This window comes from Gymnodraco acuticeps, unplaced genomic scaffold, assembly GCF_902827175.1.
Source record: "Gymnodraco acuticeps unplaced genomic scaffold, fGymAcu1.1, whole genome shotgun sequence".
Classification (NCBI taxonomy): Eukaryota; Metazoa; Chordata; class Actinopteri; order Perciformes; family Bathydraconidae; genus Gymnodraco; species Gymnodraco acuticeps.
Window position 1 is genome coordinate 131,941 of NW_022990757.1, and position 25,009 is coordinate 156,949.

General features: G+C 41.3%; 1 protein-coding gene across 9 annotated transcripts in view; it reads right to left on the reverse strand.

The window, feature by feature from the left end:
• LOC117556762 (calmodulin-regulated spectrin-associated protein 1-B-like) overlaps positions 1-25,009 on the reverse strand; it is a 52,602-nt gene that overhangs the window by 19,618 nt on the left and 7,975 nt on the right. For 8 of the 9 annotated variants that reach the window (XM_034232262.1, XM_034232264.1, XM_034232269.1 and 5 more), the window contains exons 3-5: positions 13,420-13,682; positions 1,272-1,433; positions 1,110-1,190 (exon numbers count right to left, since the gene is read on the reverse strand). In XM_034232262.1, coding sequence (XP_034088153.1) covers positions 1,110-1,190; positions 1,272-1,433; positions 13,420-13,682 — 506 coding nt within the window. Of the gene's footprint in view, positions 1-1,109; positions 1,191-1,271; positions 1,434-13,419; positions 13,683-15,873; positions 15,989-25,009 lie in introns of those variants that run through there. The other variant, XM_034232268.1, reaches the window with a different exon arrangement.

Here is a 25,009-nt window from a genome sequence, read left to right on the forward strand (position 1 = left end):
TGATTAATATTGATTAGAGTGCACAATAGAAATAAAATAATTGAGAGAAGAAAAAGAGATATGAGTGACTCTCGTGAGGTTCATGTGTTTTCTTCACTCCGCTGGGAAACTGCTCTCATGTCAAGAAGCATCAGATCAATGCATGCACTGCATCGTCCAATCAGTGAGTGATACACAGTAAGGGGGCGGGGCGAGTGTCTGAGGATTTCATCGAAGGATGGTCTGGTGGTTCCTCGGTTATCGCTCCGCCGTTATCGCTCCTCGATCTTCGCTCCTCGCTCCTCAATCCTCAGGCACCAATAAGGCCACTGGGACGCTACTCAAGATGGCGCAGACAAATCAACTTCCGGTGAGACCGAGACCGAGGAGCGAGGAAATGAAAAATAACCGAAGTGAGACGCAGCCAAGGAATCAGATTTTCTCCTGTTAACGTGGAGACACATCTGATTTGAAAGACAAAGGGTTAGACAGATAAGAGGACAATGATTGGATGCATTAGAGTTCATTGTAAGCAAATAAGCATTATGGCATTTGAATTATTAAACTGAAATGAATTAACTGTTGGTCTATGAAATGTCTGAAAATACTGATGAATGTAAATCCCAAAGCCAAGTTAATGTCTTTAAATGCATTGATTTGTAAGTCCAAGACCCAAAGAAATTAACTTTAAAATGATATGATAGAGAACATCTCTATGTTTTATAGCCTGAAAATAGCATGTTCTGCCATATCTGCATTACAAATGACGCTAACAAATAGTGATCAACACAATTGACACAGTATTTCTGCCGATCAACTTATTGATAGTCGACTAATCATTGCTGCTCTCTCCATGGCAACATTTTACTTTATTTACATCCCCAAAGCCCCCATATTATGAGAACTGTACAGTATCTACAACTACAGTTCAGTTCAGTAACGTCAAACTAAAGTGTTACAAAAAATACAATTGAAATGTGTTCTGTGATCAGATTGTGATGTGAGGTGCTCATCATAAACCAGCTAGATCCAATGAATAAACCCCCTCATGCAAACAGTGAGGACAGGATGCATGCATGTAGAATCCAGACAGACAATAAACACAATTGAACAGAGGAAGCTGAAAACACCTTCTGGTGACTGGGCGACTCCATCAAATGTTGCTTCATCTTCAGCTCCTTCTCCAGGATCTCCCTCATCTTGATGTTCACCTGCAGCCACAAACACACTGTAGATCAGCACAGATAAAGAAAGCACAGATCCAACTCGTTAGAAACCAGCTCTGCTCTCACCTTGTTGATCCAGAACAACATGGCGTCCTCCAGGTCGAACGGCAGCTCCTTGGAGGCACTGACGTTGGAGAAGCGTCTGACGCTGGACACCACCTTCTCCACGCTGATCATCTCCAGGATGTAGGCCATCATCAGGGCATCGATGAGGTGGATGTGGGAGCTCTGGAAGAATGACCATCACAAGAATTATACTGCATGTAAATATGAGTAAATACTAAAGCTGTGCCAAATACTTGCAGCTTCATCCATACTGTTACATGTTTTCATTCTTGAACAAAATGTGAATGCTGCATAGCTTTTTTTGCAAGTCTATTCCGTTTTAAGCTGGTGCTTTTGTACACTGTTTCAATATTATTAGTGTTAGGGAAATAATTGTCCTAGACTCCTAGATATGACGTACAGGACCAACCCTGACGTCTGTTTATCTCCTTTAAGGACACAGGCTGCTTCAGCCATAATGTTATTGTTCCCATTCTGTCACCGGTCAACACTAGGTCACAGATGGTCTGTTGTTGTGGGTGCACTGGGACACTTCCTTCTTTGTTGTTTGTGGACTCCAAGGTATGACATCTTCGAGGCCATAAGTGACGGACGCAAGTAACTCAGTGTGCCCAACTGTCTAAAGCTATCTTATCAAAATATGTTGATTACTCTGTGAAACCAGTTAAATGGGCTAACAAGAGAGAGGCGCTCCAGAATTGACGTGGCAACCCACCCGTGCAGTCAGACCGTGACTGCTGTGACTTGTGATGTGAATCCTCCGGCCGTAACTCCAAATAAATCATCAGTGTTTGACATCAAAGCTCCTGCTCCACCGTGTCTCCTTCCTGAGTCGGTGACTCCCACTGCATTGCTACACAGAAGTTTCCATTACAAATTGGCGTTGTCGGCAGGATACCAACAAATCTTCAGAGCTGGTAAGTGTGATTTTCAAATCTACATTTGGACATTGCCTTACCAGAATCTGTGATTGACGGTATCCTAAAATTACCTGTGACACTGAGCGGCTGCGTTTCGTTTTTGGTTAATGAACATTTGGGGATAATAAACCCAGGAGATCAGTGTCTGGGGACTCAGTCCTGGCTGATTTCCTCTGTGTGTGCTGCTCGGGACGGAAGTGCCATACAAGCATACACAGCTCATGTTTAGAGAGACCTTAAAGAAAGGCATCAGTGAAGTGGAGCTTCTGTGTGAATTGAAAGCAATGTAAAAGATTTGTATTGGACAAATCGCCGAATTCTGAGGGTTTTAACGGCCAAACACAGCAGTTGAAAATAAGCAGCCAGAGATATAATACTGCTATCGCCTCTCTGTAAAACGCGGCTCCAGCTGCAGCCGCGGGTGTGTGTGTGTAAAACCTCCCCGTGTTTGTGGGGCTGGAGCAGTGCAGCTGAGAGGGAGAAAGTCACAGTTTTTGTCTATAGGCTTTAACTCACAACACCGCCGTCTTTACTACAAATGGGACGGTCTAAAAGCACTCATTGTTTAGGACCGCTTTCTCATGGTAAGGCGGGCCAGCGCGAAGTGCGTGCATCACCCGATGCGCCACAGTTCCCTGGAGCAGGTGGCGGTCAGGGGTGCATACATAAAATTATAGGCTAATTGATCACAGGTGGGTAGTGGCAAGCAAGCATAGAACAAACTATGTTTCATCTTGAAGTGAACTCGATAGCAAGTGTATAGGCTGGTCGTATCAGACTACAGTCAACTGGGCTGTCGTTTGGAGAGAAAGGGAAGAGGGAAAAGTCTGTGGGCTCCGATCGGGGGGGCACAGCGCCACTAGAAAAGAGTAGTGGTTGTCGCAAGAGGATAAGCTAGTTATCGCTCTTGGACGGCTTTCAGGCACCGATCTATAACTTGTATACAAGGGTGGGTGCGTGAGACAAGACGCCACACTGGAGATAATTCCCCACCCCCTCTGAGACCTCTTAATTCGGACTAAATTGAGCTGGATGAGCTTTGCTGTCGCGCTGGCGTTTATTACGAGTTCATGTTTGTTTGTCTGATTGTTTGTATGGGGGGTCTATATTGGTTTGTCTACCCGCCGTCTTGTGTATGTTTTGTAACAACTAATAATGAATCAGTCCATAGACTGGGTAAAATGAACTAAACTTTAGTTATCTCACCAAAAGTAAATGACTTGAGAAAAATAAATAATATAAAGATGTAAAGCAAAATTCTGGTCGCATAAATGTGCTGCAAAATGAAAATAAATAGCAAAAGAGTGTTTTTATGTCCTGCATCTGAGTGTGCAGAGGAAAATGTAAACAAGAAGCCCACTGTTCAGGGTGTGCGCTGTAGGTGTAAGAAGAAAATAAGATTATATTGCTTTAAGACACTTCCAAGTCCTACAGAGATCAGTATCACTTTGTGTTGCAAGCCAAATCCAGGGGTTCTATTCGAGCCCAATTTTAAATACCATAAAGAAAAGTATTGAACCCAGCTCGAGCTAAATGTCAAATGTATTTAATTAATGTGCAAGTGTTTTGATTTATTTAAAATGTTCCAGTCTAGCTTCCTTCGAGTTTAGTCTAAGCAACAGATTGGTTCTCATAACATTCTCACTGCTGTGCTGTCCCAAATGTTCTAAACCTTGGCCAGACAAGCACACACACACACCCCCCCACACACACACACACACACACACACACACACACACACACACACACACACACACACACACACACACACACACACACACACACACACACACACACACACACACACACACACACACACACACACACACACACACACAACACACACACACACACACACACACACACACACACACACACACACACACACACACACACACACACACACTTTGGATGAGTATTCACTTTATCCAAATTGTTGCCTTCTTTAAAGTTATTAGTAATTCAAGATTAATTATTAAATTAAATGTGGTACATAACATATAATAAACAACATAACTTTGACTTGATCATTTTGTTCACAACATTAGACCTTGTCCTCTAATCTCTACTAGAATAAGATAAGTGTGCATGTTTGGGTGTTTTAACACTCCTGTAATGTACCTAATCTTGTTATCCTTTTCATTACAGAGCTGGGAAAATGGTGTATTGCTTAGATTCTGATCCGTGGAAAGTCCAATTTTGACTGACTTTAGTTCTAATGTTAATTTGATTTCAACCCATAAGTAATTATTTAGATTAACTCAACATTTCACATGATGGATTAGTGCTCCACATTTCTTTTCCCCACTCATTTGTTGTGCAATTAGGCCAATGGTAAAGAGAGACATTGATGACCTCGTGTCCCTTTTGTTAGTACGTGGTTCCATTTTGTCTATGGCCTTGGACGGCTTCACTAAGAGTCACCCAGTTCTACCCTGCTACAGTCCGGCTGAGTGCAGTCACAGAGATGCTATGGCTGCTCTACATGAAATGACATTAATGGTCTGGTCCGAGAATGGACACCATTCCCTGCTCCCAGAGACAATGACGCTCCTCAAACTGATACTGTCTCACATGGGTCTGCTCCCCCCCACCGAGCCATGAACTGAAAGCTTGACATCTGCTTTGAACACCTGGAAGCCTCCCTGTCACACCAGCACCAACCCTTGGGTCAGTCAGATGGGACTAACGGCTTCACTTAGGGCATTTGGGTCAGACACATGACTCTCGTTACCGCAGAGTGGGTTGTTTTTTTAAGGCTATTCATACTGCTATGCAGAGGATGCCTGTAGGTTGGCAAGCTGTTAAAAGCCCCTACTATTTTTAAAACAGGCCTAATGTCAGGGGCCTCTTAGTTCTACATGTATTCACATTATAGGGACAATGTTTCCACCTGGTAAAACTAAAGGCTGCACGGTACTCAGGCTACAATACGACCATTCTGTTCTGCTCTAACGATTCAATTGATAGATTCTACATCAAAACAATTAGCTTTTATTGTTTCCAATGATAACGTCACTTTAAGTGGAGGAATGCAAACCTGTTTTCAAATGTAAGGTTTTGAATTTGTTTGACATTTCTCAGTAATAACACCCTCAGACGCCCACTATCATTCATGCTATGCCTTCAGTGGTGACTCAGATGTTAAGGGGGATGACGTTTTTACTCCCAAATCAGATATGCTTTGTTCTTCAACAAAAGTATACATTTCCTGCATAATCTATGTTTCTCACAATAGTTTTTGTAAGCTGCACACAGGTGATACTGAGTCTTCTCGAGTAATAGATTACACCATGCTTAAATAGACTCCTAAGTTATTATTTCATATGTGACATATGTAAGAAAAGGGAGGGAAGAGTCAATTATATTGAGTAATTGATTTTATATTGGAACATTTATTTCTCAAACCTGTTTTATGGAAGAGGAAAATATTTCTGATAAACTAATATGTTATCAAACGGTAAATGGTGAATTAATATAACATTTAGAATCATTGAGAAGGGGTGATATCCGCAGGGTTAGCTCACCTTTAAATTACAATAAAATATCTCTACTTTGGACTGATGATTCTTGCATGTTAAATGACCAACACAAACCTTACATTTATGCATGTGCATGTGTCAGGAAGGCTCCCTAATAATTCTGAGGGGCCTATCCTATTTTTGTAATTAAATGATAATGTGCTAATCCATTACTTTGAGTTGTCTGCACTCAGGAAAACATCCCTATCAAGTGTTAACCCAATAACTAGGACAGCTCTGAAGGCCAAGGGTCAGAGAGAGAGGATCACACTCTCCGGCTGCAGAGGGCACCCCCAGCCACGGGCAAGGAGGCACGAGGTCGTTCGAGATGAGAGGATTCTAATCTTCAACTATCTGAGGAGATGGGATGCTTCTTCACCATTCTGCTCGGTGGGCTCAGGCAGACAACCCTGCGGGACGAGCGAGGACTTCAGAGGCTTCATACAAGGTTCCTTGTTTCTTGGAGGAGCAGATGTCTTCCTAACCTCTCCCATCACAGGGGGAGACCTGGATGCGCCACTTGGAATACGCAGTTGCACTGCTCTCAAGCAGATAGCAGAAGGAATGCAGGCGGATGAGCCTCCGTTTCACTGGGGGATCATACAGTGCTCACTGATGAGCCACACAAAAGCAGAGCAATTGGGGGGTTGAAATATGGCGCTCTGATGACGAAGAGTTTGAGCCAATCAGCACCTCAGTGCTAATCTACAGTATCAGGATGCCTTTACACACACCAGACACTCTTTGTCATAAAGAGAGGAGGAGAACGAGTCAGAAAGACTGAAGGACATGTTCTTCCAGCTCTCGTACAAAGATGAACTTTGCATTGATTTTATATCTTGGATGTTTACAGATGTACAATTAATGACTGTCTTTATATTTCCAATGACCAGACATGTGTTGAATAGTGGTGATTAATATAGTTTTGCCGGATCAGATTACACTTTCGCACTAAAGTAAATTAATTAATTAATATTTTCAGATTGAATAATAAGATATTTCTACTATTATCACAGATAATGTTAATATCCTTAATCGTCCAGCAATCAGGCTTAACAACACTACTCTTTAATGTATTATCCATGCACAGAAAGACCTACAATGATGTTTCAAGTACTGGATTCATTTCAGTTTTGGCCCAAAACTAATATTTATAATATTTCATATAACAATTATGTAGCATATTTGATCCTCAAATTAGAGAAATATAATTTAAAGTATCCTTTCCAAGTACCATAAGTAGATGCTCAGGTAAGTATGGCTAATAGGAATAATTGATAGACTTAATTTGGTACAGATTAGTGGTAGCATTTACAAATGTAATAATTCAAGTTTTAAGAATGTTTAATCCTTCCTTTCCAGGTTTGTACAAGTCTTTGAATATTTGCCTAACTTTTCCTTTTCAGATTTTGAACAATGTACTTGACTAAAATGAATGTATTGATTTGACTAAGTGCCTGACTCTTAAAGTAATCCTAAAATTGAGGACACTGCAATTTTGTAGATTACAGATTGATCAAATCACCATTGTGAATTATATACTCTAACTGTGAATTTTTAGCTGGATCTCTTACGATCCTGAGTTTTAAAATGCTTTTGACTAGTGATTGCCTTGAAGTAAATCTTTAAAGCGGCAAGCTGGTTTTGATTTTATAGTTTGATGAGTGAAATTAACTAATGTTAAATGATAAAGGATATTAGTTTAAAACAAATATTTAGCTATTTATGCATTTGTGTTTTATGTGTGTTCATTATTGTGCTTTTGACGAAAGATGATCAAACACTGATGAGAGATGATTTTTCCTATTATGATTGGCTGTATCAATCATTGTGATTGAATGTTTTAATCTTATTCTACTTTGTGATGTAATTAATGTAAGGTGAGACCACACTCAAATCTGGAGACGCCTATTGAGTTAATTATTGACCAAATTATTATTAGACTAATATTTTAGGTTATCATAAATGATAAAAAAAGAGTGGACTGTTAGGGAAATAATTGACCTAGACTCCTAGATATGACGTACAGGACCAACCCTGACGTCTGTTTATCTCCTTTAAGGACACAGGCTGCTTCAGCCATAATGTTATTGTTCCCATTCTGTGACCGGTCAACACTAGGTCACAGATGGTCTGTTGTTGTGGGTGTGCTGGGACACTTCCTTCTTTGTTGTTTGTGGACTCCAAGGTATGACATCTTCGAGGCCATAAGTAACTCAGTGTGCCCAACTGTCTAAAGCTATCTTATCAAAATATGCTGATTACTCTCTGTGAAACCAGTTAAATGGGCTAACAAGAGAGAGGCGCTCCAGAATTGACGTAGCAACCCACCCGTGCAGTCAGACCGTGACTGCTGTGATTTGTGATGTGAATCCTCCGGCCATAACTCCAAATAAATCATCAGTGTTTGACATCAAAGCTCCTGCTCCACCGTGTCTCCTTCCTGAGTCGGTGACTCCCACTGCATTGCTACACAGAAGTTTCCTCTACAATTAGTATTATACTATTGTAGGGGTAGATTGCAGTATTGCTGTGCATTATTGTTTACACATGTTGTATAACTCCAGAGCATTGTTAAGTCAAAAAGTCAAAACTCTTTGAAGATAATGTGATCATTTTCCAAATAAAAAATTGAATTCATGTTTTTATCTGAAAAAGAATGCTTATTCATATTCTGCTTCAAACATTGTAAACAGTTTCTTTTTTATTGCAGAGGGCGGTCAGCAGAAATCTATCTCCATAAATCACATGCATATATGGCAATACAAAAATGAATACTGGAATGGCTGTACTGTTCAAGGTTTTCCTCCATTTCACTGTAATAATCTCATAGAATATTACAAAACTGCTTTAGAGAACCTCAATCCTAGCCTCAAATACAAATTAAAAAAATATATATATATATTTTGCACACTACACTGAACAAAAATACACTTTTGTTTTTGCTCCCATTTTTCATGAGATGAACTCAAAGATCTAAAACATTTAATATATACACAAAATAACCATTTCTCTCAAATATTGTTCACAAATCTGAAAAAATCTGTGATAGTGAGCACTTCTCCTTTGCCGAGATAATCCATCCCACCTCACAGGTGTGGCATATCAAGATGCTGATTATTGCACAGGTGTTCCTTAGGCTGGCCACAATAAAAGGCCACTCTGAAATGTGCATTTCTGCTTTATTGGGGGGGGGTCTGGGGGGGTCCGAAAACCAGGCAGTATCTGGTGTGAGGGGTAGGGGTAGGATTAGGGTTAGGGTTAGGGTAATGTTGTGAATCGAGTGGCCCGTGGTGGTGGTGGGGTTATGGTATGGGCAGGCGTATGTAATGGACGACGAACACAGGCCACTCGATTCACAACATTACCCTAACCCTACCCCTACCCCTCACACCAGATACTGCCTGGTTTTCGGACCCCCCCAGACCCCCCCAATAAAGTAAAACTGAACATTTCAGAGTGGCCTTTTATTGTGGCCAGCCTAAGGCACACCTGTGCAATAATCATGCTGTCTAATCAGCATCTTGATATGCCACACCTGTGAGGTGGGATGGATTATCTCGGCAAAGGAGAAGTGCTCACTATCACAGATTTTTTCAGATTTCTGAACAATATTTGAGAGAAATGGTTATTTTGTGTATATAGAAAATGTTTTAGATCTTTGAGTTCATCTCATGAAAAATGGGAGCAAAAACAAAAGTGTTGCGTTTATATTTTTGTTCAGTGTACATACAGTGTGTGTTTTTCTATTGAAGACAAAACTGATTTTACAGTATCATGAGGTAAAATATGCTCCATTGCTGAGTTGCCATGGAAACAGGCAGAACTTCCTGTCTGAAACGGGCAGATTTCTAAAGGCAAAATCCTCGTCAGCCTACACCTGAGACAATCTCTGCTGTGTGTGTTATATACACTCATACACTGTGTGTCATACAAAACAACAGGGTGAGCTAAAGCTGAACAAAAGGAAAGTGTGTGTGTGTGTGTGTGTGTGTGTGTGTGTGTGTGTGTGTGTGTGTGTGTGTGTGTGTGTGTGTGTGTGTGTGTGTGTGTGTGTGTGTGTGTGTGTGTGTGTGTGTGTGTGTGTGTGTGTGTGTGTGTGTGTGTGTGTGTGTGTGTGTGTGTGTGTGTGTGTGTGATTATTAAATGTGATGATTAAAGAGCAAAGATGACTCTCACTAGCCTGCAGTACGTATTTCCAACAGTGGTTTCATATTACATGAAAAATGTTGGTTCATTTTGATTCATGAATATTTTATTTTCACACCCTAAAACCTGCAAAACCTCTACTGGTGAATTATTAATTTCAACACTCAGCTCTGGAAAGCAAAGTCACTGTAGCTTGTTGCCAGACAGAAAGGATGCGCCCTCATTTACATTACAGGAAAAAAAATCTGATTTTGAACTATCTAATGATTCTTTAAGCATTATGAATCGAGGAGGAGTGGAGCAGGCTGTAATTTACGGGACATGGAGAAGAAAAAAAAAAAAGAAAAAAAAAAAGGTTTTGCGAGATCTTGCAATACTTTTCATTTAGCTCAATGTACTTCCTGGTCAGTTCGGCTGCTACGGCAACACAGAAACCACAACAATGGAGTGGTTCATCGATTTTACTTTGAGCTTGGCCTTAAATATAAAGATATAACATCAGTGCTTGGCAATAGGCACGGGTTTCACATAAGTGAAGACACCTCAAGAGAACACTCAGAGCGCGGGACATGCACGTCCCTCTGAGCTGAGTTATTGACAGATTTGAATTTCGCGGATCAATAACTCGTGAAAATAACGTTGTAAAAATACAAACACAACTTTACAATAATAGCAAGGTAGACAACGAGCTAAAGAGTCGTTTTATCAGAACAGTTCGATACGCGCCGTCATCCGAGCTAAACATCAAGAATTGGTCACAATCTGCAGCTGGAGGAGGGAGAGGAGTGCTTAGGGACCGTCTACAAACTGCAACGGGGTTTTGCGAGATCTCGCAAAAGTATTGCGATATCTCGCAAACATTTTTTTTTTTGTTCATATCATTTTTTTTTTCTTCTCCATGTCCCCTAGGGGGTCCGTAGTAACTCAACATCCACATACTATCATTTCAAGTTATTGGTAAATGTTTAGGCACACAGTACGTCAGGAGTTGTGTATCTGATCACCTAATAAATGCCAATGTGTACTCTTTTTTTGTTTTGTTCCAGCCTACTCTTACTCTTGAAGGAATTAGCTTACTATTTTAACTATGTTCAAAAAGGTATGCATTACAGCATGCAGACCACGAGAGCATTTTTTTATATTTTCACAGGAAACTACAAAACAAATCCTGAATAGGCCTTCTGCCTCCAGACTGTTATGTAATTACATTTTCATTTAGTTTTACTTATAAAACAAACTGTGAGATGTGGTTTTTTAGTCAATATATTAATTTATATTAATGGTGGTGGTTAAAGTAAAGCTAGCTTAATAAATTGCTAACCTTAGTCGAATGAATGCTAATATTGGCTACGTTTATCAAGCAAAAGCTTTGTGTGATTTTGTGTGATTTTGAGCATGATAACCAACAAACAGCATACAGAGAGCAGAAGTCACTGAGGGATCACTCTTTTACTCGCTTCCAAAACAAATGCAGGTCTTAGCAAAATCAAAACCTCACAACACAAAGTGACAGGGAAAACAACAAAATGAAAGCTCCTTCTTCAGGGGTCTCCAAATTGCGGCCCAGGGGCCAAATGTGGCCCAATCAATCACATGTATTTATAAAGCACATTTAAAAACAACCCACATTGACCAAAGTGCTGTACAGAACAGAGCAGGTAGCAGACACGACCTTTAGATAAATAGATAAGTAAGTACAAACTAAAAAGGAACAACGACATAAACATACATACAGAAAGGTCATATGCACAACAAACATAGGCCCAGGCACAACCAGCCATATATGGAGGAGTCAAATGCTAGAGAGTCAAAGTGTGTTTTTAACCTGGATTTAAAACAGTCAATGGAGGGGGCCGGTCTGATAGGGAGGGGGATGCTGTTCCACAGTCTTGGGGCTGCAATAGAAAATACTCGGTCGGCCCTGAGTTTACGCTTGGAGCGTGGGACAACCAGGAGCCCCAGGTTAGCCGACCTGAGGGGCCTGGAGCTAGAATATGGGATAAGAAGGTCTGCAACACAGGAGGGGCCCTGCCCATTCAGGGCATTATACACAAATAAGAGACGTTTAAAGTCAATTCGGAGCCGTACTGGCAGCCAGTGGAGAGAGGCCAGAATGGGGGTAATATGGACCCTCTTCCGGCTCCCTGTGAGGAGCCTGGCTGCGGCATTCTGGACCAGTCGCAGGCGGGACAGAGATGACTGACAGGTCCCAGTATACAGGGAGTTGCAGTAGTCTAAGCGGGATGAAATAAAGGCATGGATGACTTTCTCTAGATCTTTAGAAGACAGAAATGGCTTGATTTTGGCGATGGTTCGAAGCTGGAAAAAACTGGCTTTAACTACTGCATTGACCTGTTTGTCAAACTTAAAGGCAGAGTCAAATATAACACCAAGGTTTTTGACATGGGGTTTGACAAGGGCGGACACTAGGTTGCCAAGACTGTTAGTAAATGCTTTGAGGGATTCAGGGGGGCTGAAAAGGACAACTTCTGACTTGCTTTCATTTAATGTAGCTGCAAGTAGTTTTGTGCCATCCAACCCTTAATTTCCTCAAGGCAGTTCATGAGGTTCTTAATATCGGAGTGACCGTTTGTTTTCAGGGGGAGATAGAGCTGTGTGTCATCCGCATAACAGTGGAAGGAAATTTTATATTTTTGCATGATTTTGCCGAGAGGAAGAATGTAAATAGAGAACAGAATACAGTGTTTCCCCTAACGTTATCTTGGAGGGGCGCTGCGCCCCGCTAACGGAGCCCCACGCCCCCCCTGAAATTCAAGGTGTTTTTAAAAAAAAACTTTTTTTATTTTTTTTTTATATATATAGCACCAAATTGCAACTAATCTGTAGCTACTGTCACTTTTCACATGTGCTCTTTTATTAAATAAACTAAACGCTTTCATTTGAAGTTGTGAGTTTAGTGTTTTTGACCCTAAGAAACACTGATGCATTAATCAATAACAATAATCCACAGCTCCTCTCTCTGCTCCAGGGGATTTAAAACATATATATCCCAGTGACCCCCACAGTAATAACACAGTATTCATGTGTTAATAAGACCACTTTTCAATGAATTCAGCCACATATAACATATTACAAAAACATCTTAGTTGATAAAAGAATCCCAATAACTTATTTTCATAACAAGAATGAAATAGACCCTTCCCATTTCCCCTGACTGTCCTCACTTTATAAAGGTCTGTGAAGGGGGGGGGGGCAGCATCCCGACTGAGGAGCAATCTGACGCTTCTGTTTTAAGGGAGGAGCTGCCAACACTTTTTGTAACAAAATGAAAAACAATGAAACCCTGTTAACTGAGTGCTGTGATATAGGCTGTTTTTTTCCTTGAGCATATTCAATTATCAAGAACAATTTACCCTTATTTGATTGATTTAGCTAACTTATAACTTAGCTTAACTTATGAGGCAATATACCTCCCCTCTATGAGGGGCCCAGCCCTTTGTATGTTATTCTGTATGTGGCCCTCAGTGAAAACAGTTTGGCCCCCCCCATGTCCTTATTGTTGCTTTAATGTTCTTCTATAATCTGTTCAGTACCCACCATCTTGATGGGGGAGGAGCTGAGGTCCAGGTCAGAGACAGGACTGTTTCCTGCCTCCAGGACGTAGACGCCCCTCCTGCTGAGCGCCTGCAGGACGGAGAGGTGTGTGTGCAGCGCGGCCGCCTGCCCCCCCGGCAAGATCAGAGCACACACCCGGCAGGACAGCTCCCCCGACAGCAGCAGCCGCAGGATGGGGGGCTTGATGTGCTCCTGGTCATACTGGTCCGTGTAGAAGGGGTCCCGCAGGTCTGCAGGGATGTGATCTGCAACAAAACACAAGCATACCATCATCAAACTATCACATTTAATGCATGTTGCCCAATACCACAAAACGTTACAAATGGTGAATGTCAAAAAGTAGTTTAGTGCTACTTTGACATTCTTGTAATTTACTTGATTATTACATAAACCTCAACTCAAAAACATTTTGGACGCAAATCTGACTCATTTATTTTACACGTATTGTTACTTTTCACATATAAAAACACATGATAGTGTGATATGATGCAGTACTGTACTACTAATCAACCAAGTATTTTAAGCAGTAACTAATGTTCGCAAACTACAATTTTAAAATGATAGATTACATTTATTTTTTGGTGATAAAAACATAATAATAATATTCTATAGAAAATGCAATGAATTCAGTAATTGTACTGGTAATGGGGTATTTTAAGACCATAGTATGTATACTTGTACTTAAGTTAAGCATCTCAGTATTTCTTCCATATATGCAAATCATACATTTCTCTCAGCAGGCTTTACAGCAGCCCAAAAACTCTCCAAAGATGGGGGAAATGGAAGAACACTCAGAGAGAGCAGTAGAGGTGGGGTCCCTCTGAAGGACGGACAGACATGCAATGGTTTTGTGTAAACAACATAATAAAATCACAAAATAGACATTCTAAATGACAATGATAATGTGTGATTATATGGAATTGAAGGGAATATTAAAAAGCCAACAGATGCTGCCAGAAAATAATGCATACATAATATTTGGAAATATTACTAATAGCGATTATTATGAATGATATGTTAATAGATATGTTTTACACAAGGGATTGATAACTTTTTCATCATTATTCTCATTATCACTGAAAAATATATTAAAAAGATAAAGAGATAATTTCTGCAACAAAAGCATTTAGTTAGGTCTGCAGAATATGGCATCTCAGCAGATCCAAAATACTTAATGAAACATTGTATTTAACAAATATTTAGCCTTTATCAAATATTTAGCTTCCTGCAATTACATTTGAATTAATTCTGCAGACCTAATACATTCATGTTTACATTTACGTCTACTTATTGGGATATTCATGGTTCTCCAGTAAGTATATTATATCTAAAAAGTTATGAAAAGTCACAAATCATTTCAACAATTTTTCCACACGTGTGCCTCAGGCATGTAGCAGAGCCTCTCCCAGGACTCCAGGCATTAGACTGTCTCAGTCAACCAGCACAGAGACACAGAGGTCCAGAGGCTGTAAGCTAACAGGTCTTAGTGGGGGGGGGGGTAAGCTGCTGGTGTTGTCCCAGCCAGCGGGGGGGTTCTCCTGCTCATGGACACAGACATGGGGCAGCTATTTATATAAACCTTGGACGTGTTAATCCAGAGTTAACGCCTGAAGCACTCACCAAATTGAGCTTCCAGCACTTTCTAGGCAGGAATAAACAGGATAGCAACTGGTATGCTAATGCATATGTTGAGGAATAGGGAAAAAAGAGGAGAGCAATTAGAAATAAAAGGGGTTCAGGAATATTTCTTAAATGATTAATTAACTTTAAGTTTTAATCAATAACTCCATATATGTAATGAAGAATAATACCTCCTTCAAAGGCATATTTGTATTCATTTCAAAAAGGGTCTTATTTTAGTCGTTTTTACATCAGTTTAAAGAAGGGTGAGGATTACCATGAGTACATTGGTGAGAATTTCTGCCAATATTAAAGGGGTCCTATTCTGCTTTTTGGGGTCTTCCTTCTCTTGTAGTGTGTTCTGAAGGGGTTTTGTACATGTTCTGCAAAGGCTAACATCCTAAAGTTGAACCTTTTTGAACATTAAAGCATGGACACAAATACAAATATGAACCTGACAATGAGCCTCTAACAGGGCCTCCTTAACATTATGTTTAAACATGTACTGTTACAATCACCTCTACTTAAGATCTAAATGGATAAATATCAATACATACAGGAGGAAAAACATGTTTTATAGATATGGGGGGAACTGTCTCTTTAACAACAGTTTATTTTGTCATTTAGTTTCACATTAAAAAGCGGCTGACTGTGATGAACAGACAAACTGAGTCATCTATCAGTGGAAAACACACACACACACACACACACACACACACACACATACACGCACCGGCTCAGATCAGAGCTACAGCACAGTGTGAAAACCTTTGCTGTTTTTCACAGCCGACTGCTTGCTTGGCAAGCTCCTCATACCCGTCTCACTGTGTGCGGCTCTGTGGAGCTGCCATATGTGACCAGGATCCAGAACAGGTCAGGAAACTCTTCACACACCTCCAGGCTCACACCTCTTATTTATGTTTCTCTCAACAAGAGCCAATCTTGAACGTCTTCCTCTGTACAGTTCCAAACACATCTCTCTTTGCCCTGCCTCTCAGATATCCCAGCATGCACTCTCATCCTCCTCCCCGGTTGCTGTGGAGATTAATGGATGCCAACTTGTCTAGAGGCGGGGGCTGGGTGGCCATCACATCACACACACCCACCAAGGCATGCTCACTCAATCGTTTTATCACCCCTGACATCAGGGATCTGTGTGTGTGTGTGTGTGTGTGTGTGTGTGTGTGTGTGTGTGTGTGTGTGTGTGTGTGTGTGTGTGTGTGTGTGTGTGTGTGTGTGTGTGTGTGTGTGTGTGTGTGTGTGTGTGTGTGACTCGGGGGAATTGAAGCTCCTCTCCTAGTCCCAGATGCTAATGCTCCTTAGATATTTATCATCCACCTGATCCAAGCGTTAAACCCCACCCTGGTCTCTGTGTGTGTGTGTGTGTGTGTGTGTGTGTGTGTGTGTGTGTGTGTGTGTGTGTGTGTGTGTGTGTGTGTGTGTGTGTGTGTGTGTGTGTGTGTGTGTGTGTGTGTGTGTGTGTGTGTGTGTGTGTGTGTGTGTGTGTGTGTGTGTGTGTGTGTGTGAGGGGGGATATCTAGAGGAGGGGGTGCAGGGAAAGTCTTTGTTCCTATTCTTTCAGACACAAGGTCAGATTGATCAGCAGCGATGTGCTGACATGGCAGACTGAGGGTCTGCAGGGGGGCACTGGACTGTCCTCTCCAAAAGGTAGACAGTATGCCTCTCAGCTTTATTTATATAGAAACAGTCTGACTCTGCAGAACAAAAGGAAATGTATCCTTTATATTTGACTATATATCATTATTTTTCATATGTTTCTAGTTCTTGTTTTTATGCACCACAACACCAAGTCAAATTCCTGGTACGTGTGAACCTACCTGGTAATAACCCTGATTCTGATCGGTCATGTTATTTATCTGAATGTAGCTCATCATTTTGATCCTCCATGGTTTAATGAGAGTTGATCTTCCACTAGTGCAGATATTGCATGGCTGATCATTTAATAAAAACAAATCATTAACAAATAACATTTGTATTTGCCTACTGTAACATATCCCACTCATTACTTCTTGTCATAATGTTTAAAGATCAATTGATGTGGAACCATGTGAAAAGTGTTTGTTTTGACTATTTATTGAACCTTTTTTAACCAGGAACGTCTCATGGAAACTGAAAATCAGAAATGTTCCCTGGTTTCTTATAGTAACATTTATAAACGTTCGTTTGGTTCCAGGGGGGTGTACTACGAAGCAGGATTTTCGCTTAGCCGGCTAACTTCAGGGAATACTCGGGGTTACCGGTCCTACGAAGCTGGTTCTCTTTTTAGCAGGCTCGATCTCCATGGTAACTTATGCTGTGCGGCTAACCAGGGGGGTAAACTACGAAGCAGGATTTTCGTTTAGCAAGATAACTTCTGGGATTTCCGGTACTACAAAGCTGGTTCACTTTTTAGCGGGCTAGATCTCCATGGTGACTTATCCTGGAACCTAGTCTGTGCTCCGAAGCCGGATAGGTTCCAGGATAAGAGATCAACTCAGCGAAAAGCACCACGCCTGCTGACCAATCAGAGCTCAGTGTGCGGAGGAAATACAGTTTAAACTGCCGTTGCCAGTGCTGGAATTGGGCCGGTAGTACCGGCCCAATTCCGGCAAGTACCGGAGTACTGGCAAACGAGTACCGGCAAACGTGAATAAATCATTTCAAATATGTATTTGTCTCCGACTTTCATTTGTACATCGTTGTTAATGTGATGTTTAGTAGCTTTGATAGCTGTCCATACCTCCAGACAGCCTAAAAGTAAGACACAAGTTGTTTACTCACAGCCCGAATGCAGCATCGAGATCGAGATCCTCTCCGATTAACTTGTGACAGGACTTCTTTAGCTATTCTCCAGCGAGCAAGGTTTTTATTAAATACCTCCATTCCTCTCATCACAACAAGACTCTACACTGTGCAGAAAAAAAACAACATAAATGAAAATAACCTTGCTGGATAGCTTGACATCAAGCATGCTCATTTCTGACGTGCAGCTAATCTGAAGTAAACATTGAATACTGCTTTCTATTCCTCCATCTTGTGACTATGTAACTCCCTCTCTTGGATATCAGCATGTGAAGTACACTGTTCAGGAACTAGTTGATGCTCTGTATGTAATGACTACTTCCATTCTGGAGAGGATCACAGACACATGGATCCTGAGGTTGAAGCTCAAACTGGTGAAAAGTGATATTTTTCCAACAATTTCCAATAAATGTTATTCTGAAACATAACTATCACTGTTGTCTTTCCTTCTATAACACTGATGTAGGCCAAGAAAAACGTTGCATTGCATAATATCTAAACTTACATTTGGCACTTTAAATGTAGCCAAAAATATGTGAAGCTTGCGCTTAGCCCACCAAAAAGTGCATAGTTGCAACTTAGGCAGTTAAGCATTTTATATCAGTGGGTCCTAATGGTGCAAGACGGGGAAGGCAGACATAATTGCTTAAACATATAGGCTTAACCCTTTAATTGACAGACCAAGAAAAAAATCTATAGAAAAAGTATTTGTTTGCATTTTTTTATCAAATGGGACACAAACTACTTGTTTTTATGAGCCTCAACCAACTGGTCGTGCTGGCATTTTATGGTAAAAGTGCATTTTCAACAATCATCATCTACAGTATTTGTATGCATCAAACTCAAATAAATGTTTTTCTTTTATGGAAAATGAGCAATATACCAGATATATTCATACAAGATAATAAAGGATAATTGTCAACCATTTTCTTTTTTTCAAGCCATCAGCATAAATATCGTGGATCATAAAATCCATCAGTTGTTTAACAACTCCTGAATCCATCCCCTCTTGGTTAGCCCTAACATAACATATTCTCACACACACACACACACACACACACACACACACACACACACAGCCGATCTTTCTCTATGTCTATCTCTACAGTATCTCTATCTATGTCTCTATCGCTATCTCTCTCTATAATCACAAACCAAGAAAGTTGTGACACTTCCGCCGGTTTATATAGACTAGACAATGTAGGATAGAAATAAATATAAATATATATAGCATGTATATATATATATATATATATGTATATACATATATATGAAATAATAACATGTTCATTATATGGATTCAACTTGTGCCCCCCCGGTGGACTTGTCTGTGGTTTAGCCGTTACTGTGACATCAGTATCAGCCATGGAAGATAGTTTGTTTGTTTCATTCTAAGCTATCCAGCAAGGTTATTTTCATTTATGTTGTTTTTTTTCTGCACAGTGTAGAGTCTTGTTGTGATGAGAGGGATGGAGGTATTTAATAAAAACCTTGCTCGCTGGAGAATAGCTAAAGAAGTCCTGTCACAAGTTAATCGGAGAGGATCACAGCTGGCCACGGATCTCGATGCTGCATTCGGGCTGTGAGTAAACAACTTGTGTCTTGCTTTTAGGCTGTCTGGAGGTATGGACAGCTATCAAAGCTACTAAACATCACATTAACAACGATGTACAAATGAAAGTCGGAGACAAATACATATTTGAAATGATTTATTCACGTTTGCAATGTTTTGAACAGACATCCCCAGTCACCTCATTGTCATTTTGTAGTCCTCGCTGTACGCGTCCGGATATCGGCATCGCAACCTCAACCTCACACACTGGTACTGAATGTGCATCAAAGTGTTCCTATGGAGCCAAATATACCAAAAGATAAATGTAAACCACAAAAGAAGCGATCGAAATGTGTATTTCCTGGTTATTCGACAATGGCTCCTCAAAGTACACGCCCCATTCCTACCGTTAACGTAACGTAACGAGTTCCCCGGTGTAACCAGTTAAACGGTAACACCGGCACTTCTGGTTCTGACCCATGGAGTACCGGCACTTCTTGCTCAGTACCGGCATGCTGGCGGTACTCCGGTACTCATGCACCGTGCCAGTACTCAACACTCTCCCGCCGTTCTTATTATACATCCATATATATATATACAGCCGCCCGGTACTCAGTAGATGCGTCATGAGGTGCCGAACGGACATTCTCATCGCTCTCAGCTGTTTACTCCTGTCATTCAAACAGAACGTGCTGGAGAGGGGGCGGGGCTTATCTTCTCCATGTAAATACTGTGGTGGAAACGACTGTCAAAATTAACCTATTTGACCGTGATTTAATAGTAATACACGTTTCAAAATAATAATAATAATAATAATGCCGAAGTAACAACATACTGAAAACTGTTAGTAAAACCATGTTTTAATGCTTTACAATGTACATACCTAGATGCACGTGTGTTGTGTTTATGCAGTGCAACTCCCACCCAGTGGGTGGCTATGTAGAGTGATAGAACAGAGCAGGCACGCCCCCGAGAGAAGGAAAGCAAGTCACGTCACAAATTAGCATTTCTAAAATGTTAGGTGGATTAATAAAAGTGCAAAAAGACAGCGGTTGTCGCCGGAAGAAACTTCAAATACAGAGAATGCTGTGCCTGTGTTGGAAATTGTGTCTGATGGGGAGCTTTCTTTGGTTGATCCTCCTGCTCCAAGTTCTAGTGCATTACCATTAGCACTAGCTCCGCCGCCTCCTCCAGAGCCTCTAACGTTAGCTGCTGCTGGCTCAACTGCCACCACCAACACCGGGCAAAGCGATGCACCTGACTGCTGGACAACGGACCAGGTGCAATATTTTTGCAAGACCAATGCATGGCTCCTTCTTAAAGATAAGAAGCTAGGATGTCGGATATGCAGAGATGTCAAATCTTTGGGAATACACACTGGACAAGGACTGAAACTGTCAACTGAATGGGGTGAGTGTGCAGTGTCTCATTTCGGTGTTGACAAGGGCAAACAACAAGCTAGCCTGAGAAAAAAAATCAAAGAACATAAAGAATCACAAGCCCATGTAAAAGCTGCTGACATCCTTACATCTGCTTCACGTGAAACTATTCAACATCAAGTGCAGTCTATGCATAAATCTGAATTAGACACCACTATCAGAGTTTTTAGAACGGCATATAAAATTGGCAAACATAGCCGGCCATTCACAGACATGCCAATTGATTTGAATGTACAGAAACTGATACGGGCTGAACGTGGGCAGGGTTTTGCACTCCAATAAAACCTGTGGCGAAATCATCGACCACATAGCTCATGAGCTGAAGAAAAAAATGGCAAAAGACATTACAGAAAACCAAAGAAAACTCTGTGTTTTGGTCGATGAATCTACCACTATTAGTGGTAAAACGGTGCTTGTTGTGTGTCTACGCTCAGCATTAGCTGATGCTGAGCCCGAAACGTTTTTTTGGGAGCTGATCGAGTTGGATGGAACAACGGCTGATGACATCACAAAGGCGTTAATGGAGTGTCTTGGAAGAGATTTTAACGAGGACTTTTTAGGTCAGTGTTTCGTTTCTTTTGCATGTGATGGGGCTTCAGTCATGCTAGGGAAGAGAACAGGCGTTGCTACCCAGTTGTGTAGTAAATTCCCAAGCCTGTTTGTGTGGCACTGCTCCAATCATCGTCTAGAGCTGGCAGTTGGGGATGTGGTCAAGGAGGTCTCAGGGCTCAATCATTTCCAGATCTTTTTTGACAAACTCTATTCCTTGTTCCATGCCTCCCCCAAAAATCAGAGGCAGTTAGCGCAGTGTGCGCAAGCAGTCGGACAGCGTCTCCTGGTGATAGGGCGTGTTTTGTCCATCCGCTGGGTGGCTTCAAGTGAAAGGAGCGTCAGAGCAGTCTGGGAAAACTACCGAGTGCTTCATGATCACTTCACAAATGCTGCAAACGACACGAGCAGGGATTCCAGAGACAGAGCAAAGTACAAGGGCCTGGATGATGTGCTCACATCTGCAACGTTTGTCAGCAATCTGGGACTGATGTACGATGCGCTCACAGAGCTCAGCGACCTCTCTCGGCAACTCCAAAAAAGAGAGATGACACTGCCTACAGCAGATAGGCTCTTAACTCGAGAAATATGAGTTTTTTAATCCATGGTCACCATGCCTGGCCCACACATGACTACAGTTCATACAGCTCTAGCTGAGAAGTCCTTCAAGGGTGTTGCCCTGCGTGAGAATGGCAGGCTTGTACAGATTCATGCAGGTCAGTTTTTCCGCAGTATGGTAGAGAATCTGAGACACAGAATGACTTCCACAACCTCCTCTCATGTCAGCACAAGAGAAATCCCATTACATGGCCGGGAGGCCCGGGACAATCAGCTAATCCAGGACATGAAAGTTATCCATCCTGGAAGTTGGCCTGAAGAGGAGTTAGACGTACAGTATGGGGACGTAGAGGTGCTACGTTTGTGCGAAGTGCTGAAAGTGGAGAGAAGAGAGACTGTTCAGGGCTTTCGCGAATACAAGGAAACCAGGGCATCCCGTACACCTGCTGCCATGGAGCCTCTACTGAAAGCAGTCCGAACCATCGCTGTCTCCACTAGTGAGTGTGAGCGGGCATTCAGCTGCATGAACCATATCCTTACTGCAAAAAGGAATGCTCTCTCTGTCAGCCGACTGTCCAGCCTGGTTTTCATTAAATGTAATGGACCATCACTAGGACAGTTCAATCCGGAACAGTATGTGAGGTCCTGGCTGGCAAAGGGAAGGAGAAGTGCTGATGAAAGAGCCTGTCCAGCTTCAGCCCCTGATACTGATGTCCCCAAGGCCTTCTGGAGCCTTTTCTAACAATGTGAAGTATATTGCAAAGCAGCTCACCCAGTGAGAAGACTTTTGGCATAATGTGCCGATTTGTACAGATCCTGGAGATAGAAGGACTTCAGACCAACCAGGGAGTTATCTGATCAGCTTGGTGTTCAATGTAACTCTTTACCATGGCTCAGACTTTGTTACTTGCAGTTACAGTTTCTCATTTTAGATTGTGCAAATTTTGCATTTGTTTTTACATGTTCTTTGTTCATGCTCTTTATCATTTTTCTGAGTTGGAAAGTTAGATTGCATCATAGTTTACTTTATACATATTTGTATTCTTCAGTGGTGAAGTATATTGCAAAGCAGCTCAGCCATGTGAGAAGACTTTTGGCACTTTTTCGTTTTCTGAGTTGGAAAGTTAGATTGCATTCAAAATGTACAGAAATACTTAATTTTGTTAAAGCTTTTTATAAAAAATGCTTCTGACCAGAGCTTTGTTTCCTTGTCATTAATGTTGAACACCACCAGAGGGGCTCTCACCTGAAAGGTCTCTGCTTCATGTGTCTTCAGCAGAAGATCTAGACTTTGATTGCTATATTTTCAGTTAATATTGACCTTACTGAGCTTTAGCCATATCCGCTGCCTATCATAAAAAATGTTAAGTACAGTGAACCTTTCTAAAATATACAGTAGTAAAGAGACAAACCCACCAGCATTATAGTAGCCAAATTCTTGTTTGTGGGCTGTATATATAAAATTGACTTGAAAAAGTTGCTGATTTTAGAGTACTGGCACCTTTTTCATTCCAATTCAAGCACTGGCCGTTGCAGGAAAGACGGCCGGCCAAAATCACCGACTGTGTGAACGTGAAAATGAATAGAACATCACCTCCCATCTTCAGAGCAATCTGACTATTATAACTATTATACTATTATGTTAAGAAAGCTTAATTAAATATCTGCCACAACATAAGTAACCGGGTCAAAGTAACATTACGTAGCCTACAGTCCGCGGCACTGTGAGTGCAGACGTCGATGTGTCCCATTATCATTCATATCACATCATATCACATCATAATGTATCATATCTCCTTATCTGAGTCAGCTGAGTCGTATCAGGCCGTGCAACACTCACAGTGTCACATACTGTATGCAGAAGTATTATTTTAAGCAACACATTAAGTTGACGAAACACTCGAGTCAAATGAAATTAAAGTCAGATCCACTCGTGTCTTAGACGGGGCAGTGATATCATAAACCTGTTAATGTACGCATTCAAACACTTGTTCTGTTACCAGCTGTATTCACCTTGCAGGTGCAGCTCTGTGGCTTTTATCCTGGATAAAGTGTTTAAGTCATGGATGTTTAAAGTTTAACTTCTTCATATGTCTAATATTATAGTTCACTTTTCATTCAGGAAGTATGACGCTGCGCTGTCAGTACGCTTCTCCATGTTTGTGATTGGTCGAATGTTCCAAATACCATCCCTTTCATGTGAACGCGCACCTAACTAGATAGGACACGGCTGGCTTGAGCGATCCACTTGATAACCCGCGTCGTAGTACAGTTTAGCGAGAGCGCGTATGTTTTGGATTAGGCCAACCGGCTAACTCAAACATATCCAGGTTAGGTTGAACTGGCTTCGTAGTATAGGCCTCTGAAGGCCTGTTATGAAACTGTCAAGAGTCAAAACAAACAGGCTGTGTTGGACAAAGAAACATTCTTCAGGTCCAATCCCATTAAACACTTAAACATGTGACTGGCTGTGGTGGCTTTCACACACACACACACACACACACACACACACACACACACACACACACACACACACACACACACACACACACACACACACACACACACACACACACACACACACACACACACACACACACACACACACACACACACACACACACACACACACACACACACACACACACACACACACACACACACACACACACACACACACACCTTGCAGCACCGCGCTGTGGGTCTAATCTGATACACGGTCTCACTGTGCATCAACAACAGATACTGTTTCACAAGAGAAACATCATTGACAGATGTGGGGCTGGTTATTCTAAATATCATTAAATAATGAAATGGGAGTATAGCATGCCAATCATTTTTAAGAAGTTAGAAAATGGGATTCTGGATTTAGGAGGTGTAAGTGGGACTAGGGCATTTTATTGAAACTGCCATATGGACTGGTGCAATAACCAAATCGCAATATTTGATAAAGGCTACATTTGTGAAATATCTGAATGAAGTATTATGGAGCTACAAAGAAATACAGGTCTACAAACAGTATTCTACAGACTTCAATACAAATCCTTGTTTG